This window comes from Onychostoma macrolepis, chromosome 03 (assembly GCF_012432095.1).
Source record: "Onychostoma macrolepis isolate SWU-2019 chromosome 03, ASM1243209v1, whole genome shotgun sequence".
NCBI classification, from domain to species: domain Eukaryota; kingdom Metazoa; phylum Chordata; class Actinopteri; order Cypriniformes; family Cyprinidae; genus Onychostoma; species Onychostoma macrolepis.
The window spans coordinates 27,887,632-27,894,247 of record NC_081157.1 but is presented as its reverse complement, the minus strand read 5'-3'; the positions used below and the strand labels follow the sequence as shown (position 1 = coordinate 27,894,247).

Here is a 6,616-nt window from a genome sequence, read left to right as displayed (position 1 = left end):
CATTGGCACGCAGGCCTAAAGATCGCATTTCGCTCTTCTGACGGCCGCAATCCATCTCTCTAGCTGTATTGTTTTCATCTTGTGGATAGACTTTTCTTTTGCTGTTAAAGCAAATGTGAACGCAAACATGTACTTGCTATGTCCAACTATAGAAGTTTACCTGCTCAAAGTTATAATTACTTCCAAATGTATTTATACCACTCTTACATTTCCCTCTATAGAAGTTTACCCTCCGGAAATTTAGTCATGGTTACTTTCTTATTTATTTATTCATTTATTTATTGCTTGTTTGTTTGTTTGTCTGCACTCTCCTATATAGTCTACCTCTGTAGAAGTTTATCCTGTTAAAGTTTATTTATTTATGTAGCCTATTTATTGTCTGTCTGTCTGTGCTCTCCTATATGTACCAAGAAGTTTACCCTGGAAGTTTACTTACAGTTACTTCCTTAGTGTTTTCCTTAGTCCATTGTCGAGTATGAAAAATAAAAATCCCCATTCATCTAGCAGAGCATTTATGAGGTCAAATGATGAGAAGATGAGATGAGAAGGCCTGCCTCGTAATATCTGTTCCAGTTTATCTCAAAGGTGTTTAAACTCATCCAGACATGTCTTTATGTACACTGGGGCACAAATGCAGAAAAGGGCCTTCCCTAAACTGTTCCTCCAAAGTCTTACGCATAGCATTGTCCAAAATGTCCAAAACGCAAATGAGCTGATGCTCCCATCCCCCTTTCCAGAATAGAGCTGAGCCTTTATAGCTCATACCTCAGATAATCTGCTAAAAACATCTGTTTGGTTTTGATATTTGATTGACTAAAAGCACACATCCGAAGCATGCACAGAGAAAGCATCAGTCACACAGCGTGTGAGCACTAAACTAAGTTCTCTTTCATGTCTTATGTCTTACAAAAACAGTCGGTTATGTCTGTGAAGGTAAACAGCTGGGAAAGAAATTGCATGTTTATAAAAGATCTGTGCGGCAGCAGTGTAATATACAGTAAATTAATCAATAAATCCACTGCTCTCTTGTGGGGCTGGGACTCCAAATAGTGTTCTGTGCTCGTCAGTGCAGCCAAAGACAGAACAGTTAGCATGCTTTGCTCAAACTTTCACCATGGCATTAGAACTGACACACCATTGTTGCTTGCGAAAACACAATGGCGGCACCGTGGGTGGAAACATGTAGATTAAGGGGCGTTAGTATTATAATAAGATCCCCTTTCTATGTCACAGAGGAGCAAAATCTGAGCGGTTCTTTTTTTCCACAAGCCTGCAGAGAAAGGCTTACAAAAAATAAAAAAATAATTACTGGGTTGTTCTTATTCACGTTTTCTGGGTTGGCATATGCACCAGTGACCCAGTTATAGCACTTAAATATAGAAAAAGTCAGATTTTCATGATATGTCAACTTTAGGATTTCCCTTCACTGAAAGTATAAGGGGCCTAGACCAACCCCTGAAAAATAACTCCATGCCATTATCCCTTCTCCACCAAACTTTACAGATGGCACAATGCAGTCAGGCAGGTAACATTCTCATGGTATCCGCCAAACCCAGGCTCGTCCATCAGTCTGATAAACAGATAAGCATGATTCATCACTTCACAGAACACATGCGTGCAGTTGCTCGGCTATGGAAACTCATTCCATGAAGCTCCAGCCTCACACTTTTTGTGCTGATATTAGTGCCAGAGTTTGTTTGTAACTCTTCAGCTATAATGCTGCCGACCTTTACCCTCCATGCACCTCAGCTCTTGCTGAGCCCGCTCTGTGACTTTGCCTTGTGGCTGAGTTGCTGCTTTCTAAACGCTTCGGCTTTCCAATAATACCACTTACAGTTGACCTTGGAATATCTAGCAAGGATGAAATTTCACAAATTGACTCATTGCAAAGGTGGCATCATACATCACAGCACCACACCTAAATTCACTGAGCTTTTCAGACTGCATGGCTAGGTGCTTGATTTTATACAACGGTACTAATTTTTGTATTTAATATGGTGTATGTTTATAGTTTTAATTTCACACATATTAAGAAAATACAGTACATAATAATTTTTTTTTTAAATTTATGCTCTCTTATGTACCCATATAGTTATTTACCCTGGTAAAGTTTACTTAGATTTACTTAAACTGCTAAAATCTATCTGTTCTTCCAGGTGAAATTGCAGTCAGTTCAGGTTTGGCTTTAACAGTCTTAACCACATGAAATACATTTTCTTCACAGTACAAATACCACAAATGGAAATACAGTACATTCAACTTTAATGTTACTTAATGAATGAAATAAAATGAAAAACACAAAATCATATAATCAGTGCACACAAAAACTCAAATCTCACTTGAAATGTCAACTATAGTAGAGGGAGTATAATAGCTACTTTACCACTGGACAACTTGTTTTCATTGAAGTACAGTATAAGAATGATTGTTTACGTTATTTGAAAAGGCCTGTACATTTTGTTCTAGAACATAAATTATATACAGTCTTACTTCAAAAGTGAATAAATGATCAGCATTAGATACACTCTTAAAAAAGGTGCTTCATGATGCCATAGAATAACCTTTTTGTCTAAATGATTGCATAAAGAACCTTTAACATCTGAAGAACCTTTCTGTTTCACGAAAGGCTCTTTGCAGCAAAAGAATGTTCTTCAGATTATAAAAAAAAATTAAGAAAGAGATGGTTCTTTGTGGAACCAAAAATGATTATTCTATGGCATCGCTGTAAAGAACCTTTTAAGCACCTTTATTTTTAAGAGTGCATCAATTCAAAATGCCTACTTATCTACAGAAGTCCGTGGTGTAATATCTTCCTGCATTTAATCATTGGAGGTGTTTTCGTCCTACTCCACATCTCTGGTGAAGGTGGGAACGGGGCCTGTGGGAGTGTTGGTAAGAGTGCAGTAGTCTCGTTTGAAACACGCAGGCTCTGGGTTAATGATAACCGGTGCTTCAGAAGCTTCGTCCTTAAGACACTCAAGACTAAGAGCTGAGTCCTTCAGAAACAGAACATCCCCACTCAGACACGCCAAGTTCAGAGACTGGAAGAGGTTGTCCACTTTATCAGGCAACTCTTCGCAGAACAAGGAAAATTCCTCACACGGGATGCTCATCTCGCTGCGTGTATCAGGCATTTGGCACGGGGCCCAGACCTCAGCTGTGGGGCTCACATAGGGCGTGTGGCATTGCGCTGTGGGATACATGCCCGTTTTCTCTACCTGATCCTGTAGTGAGGTAAGGACCTCGGAAATCTTGTCAATTTTTGAAAAGTCTTCCATAACTTGAAAATCTTGTAAAGGACTTTTTGCCAAAACCCAACACTTGTGAAAAAAGGAGGAGGGCAAACATTAGTAGGATCTGAATCTATGTATATATCTTACACAATCACATTATATATTATTACAATTTAAATTAAATTAAGTTTTCCATAAGAATAAAATGTAATTTATTCCTGATGTCAAAGTTCAATTTTCAGCATCATTACTCCAGTCTTCAGTGTCACATGATCCTTCAGAAATCAGTTTAATATGCTGATTTGCTGCCCTAGAAACATTTCTTAAGTTATTATTATCAATGATGAAAACAGTTCTGCTTTATAGTTTTTGAAAGTGAGTTTTGTAAGTTGTTGTTTTTCTTTTAATATATATTAACACTTTTATTTAGCAAGAATGAATTAAATGGATAAAATATGGTAGTAAAGACATTTGTGACCCTGGACCACAAAACCAGTCATAAGGGTAAATTTACTGAAATTGAGATTTATATATCATAAGATTTCCACTGATATATGGTTTATTAAGACATGACAATATCTGGCCAAGATACAACTATTTGAAAATCTGCAATTTGCGGGTGCAAAATAAATAAATAAATAAATAAAATTGAGAAAATCGACTTTAAAGTTGTCCAAATTCAATTCTTAGCAATGCATATTACTCATCAAAAATTAAGTTTTGATATATTTATGGTAGGAAATTTGAAATTGATCTTTATTTAATAACCTAATGATTTTTCGCATAAAATAAAAATCTATAATTTTAACCCATACAATGTATTGTTGGCTATTGCTAAAAATATACCTGTGCTACTTAAGACTGCTTTTGTGCTCCAGGGTCACATTTATAATGTTACAAAAAAAAGTCTATTTTAAATAAATGCAGTTTTTTTTTTTTTTTTTTTTACTTTCTATTCAACAAAGAATCAAAGAATCCTGGAAAAAAAATGTAACATGGTTTCAATAAAAATATTAAGTAGCTGTATTTATCATTGATAATAATAGCAAACATTAATAATTGAGCACCAGCTGATAAAAACTGATATTAGAATGATCTCTGAAGTATCATGTGACCCTGCAACATTATAAAGTACCCACTATCTCACTAGCCCCTTCGAGTCATTTCATGAAACCCCAAAGGGTTTAAACCCCTGGTTATGAAACCCTGGTCTATTTTAAGTGTGAAATATTACCTGAAAATTGCCATGGTAATTTTGATAAAGTGGCTGGAAGTACGTTGCTGGTGTTGGCACCCATGAAATTTCTTTCATCTTAAATCTGCAATGCATAAATATCACATAATATTCCCAGTTATCTTCCCTGTGACACCTGAGTTGCTCATAATCTCTGTATATTTTTCCCATGTACTGCGCAGAATATGATAAACAATTACCTGGCGGCAGGAATGGACATAAGCAGAATTAAAATTCCAACCATTGCAAACATTCCAATGGCAATCTTGCTGACTTGACTGGGCTCATCTTGTACAAAAATCAGAGACTTAAAGAATCAACAAAGCAAACATGGACGGATCGACTTTGATTTTATGTTAACAGATATATTAGAAATGAGAGTGTAAATATAAAGCAGTAGCTATTCACCTCTGTGCGCTGTTTTCCATTTCACTGCGCTGCTCCAGTCACTCCACGTTCCACTGTACTCCATTTTTTTACCTATCTTACTCCTCACCATCACAGTGTACATAGTGTTCGGATCAAGCTTCATTTCGTCAATCTGAATCATTGTTTTGTCTGGTTGAACACTGACCTCCTTAAAAAAAAAAAAATACACAGATAGATGGTGACATATGTGTTTCTTTGATGTGGGTGAAGCAGAGGATGTTCTCTGAGAACATGCCGTATGAATGACGGACATTCATAACTGAATCATCACTATAATTAGTCTTACACTTGTGTGATCTCCATCTTTGCAGTACTTGAATTCGTATAGGAAGGGTAGAGCTTCTCGGTATTCATGAGTTTCATATCCACTCTTCCAAAAGAAACGATACGTCCCATTTGCATATTGTAACGTCAGATTTAATGGGGATTTTGGTTTAACTGAGGAAAGAGAGAAGCTTCATGTATGTGTAATATAAACTGTGTAAATCACTTTTTGATTACATACAAATCTACTCACTATTTTTTACTGGCTCAAAAGAAGCATCCAACAGAGACGAATTCATAGTTCCATTTTCCAAATAATGAAGTGTCATAGAATATCCATGAACACTCATGAAGCCTGATTCTACTGTGAAATTGCAGATGTGATCTTCGTGTACTCTCTGAAGTTGGCAGCTATAATTCCTGTGTGTGAAAATCCATGTTTGGGAAAGTCTTGCAGTGCACTGGTAATGCATACTTCCATTCGCATATAAAAACTGAAAAATCGTGAACAAATTACGAATTAAGAGACAATTTTAATGAATAATTGGAGCATGCTTACTGGTTACTGTTGATCAAATGAGCCTCCAGCCAGTATGATATCTTTCTAGCAGATGTGACTGGTAGTTTTAAAGAACAGCTGATGGTTTTCCAGTAATCTGTCACACACATGTGCCCTTTTTTCAGAGATGAAACAGGGAAATGGTCATACATTTTTTAAAATCCATTGTAACTGAAACTGCAGGTTTAAGAAGCATGTTTTACCCCGTGAAGCGGCTGTAACCTGCACTGAAAAAGCCAAGAAAATGCAGAAAATCCAAGTGCGGCTCATTGTTCTTGAACAGAACCGTAAGAACACGCTCTTCCAGACTTCAACTCGGCCAGAACTCACAACTCCACACATGCAACTGACAAGATATGAAATGTTCAGCATAAATGTAACAATTTATTCATTTAGAAGACATTAAAGGCAACTTACAAGTGAGGAATACAATAACCTTCAATATAAGATCCCCTCAGGTTCCATTCATTTAAATTTTAAGTGATTACAAATCTAATCAGTAAAAGTCAAAACACCCAAGATGCTTAAAAATCAAGTATGTATGTACATTCAAATTTTAAAGAAGACACACATCAACTCACCAAATTTATTCTGAAGCATTAGAGAAATATTACATAATAGCGTGAAAGCTGAAGTCTGAGGCAGTGAAGATGGCTTTATATACAGAGAAGTTCCTGTTTATGTAGGAGGTCTCAACCTCAAATTTTATCTAAAAATCTCATTAGTGAAGATGGCATCTCAAGGTTCTTACATCAAACTTCACGAATGGAATCACATGTTAAACTCTCACAATGAATTAACTTTTGCAGGTATCGCATCCGCTTCAGAGATTTTAAACAGTATATACAACATAATGTATCTGTAGCAAGAAGAAAGTTTGCTCACATTATGCACAGA

General features: G+C 36.3%; 1 protein-coding gene across 1 annotated transcript; it reads right to left on the bottom strand.

The window, feature by feature from the left end:
* Nucleotides 1–1,980: 1,980 nt before the first annotated feature.
* On the bottom strand, nucleotides 1,981–6,535 carry il21r.2 (interleukin 21 receptor, tandem duplicate 2). The gene is made up of 9 exons (XM_058769956.1): nucleotides 6,301–6,535; nucleotides 5,923–6,065; nucleotides 5,720–5,834; nucleotides 5,414–5,580; nucleotides 5,183–5,334; nucleotides 4,876–5,044; nucleotides 4,668–4,755; nucleotides 4,468–4,552; nucleotides 1,981–3,320 (listed from the first exon to the last, which is right to left on the bottom strand). Exons 2-9 carry the CDS (start codon nucleotides 6,059–6,061, stop codon nucleotides 2,844–2,846), a joined length of 1,392 nt encoding a protein of 463 aa, XP_058625939.1. The 5' UTR covers nucleotides 6,062–6,065; nucleotides 6,301–6,535; the 3' UTR covers nucleotides 1,981–2,843.
* Between the last annotated feature and the right edge of the window lie 81 nt (nucleotides 6,536–6,616).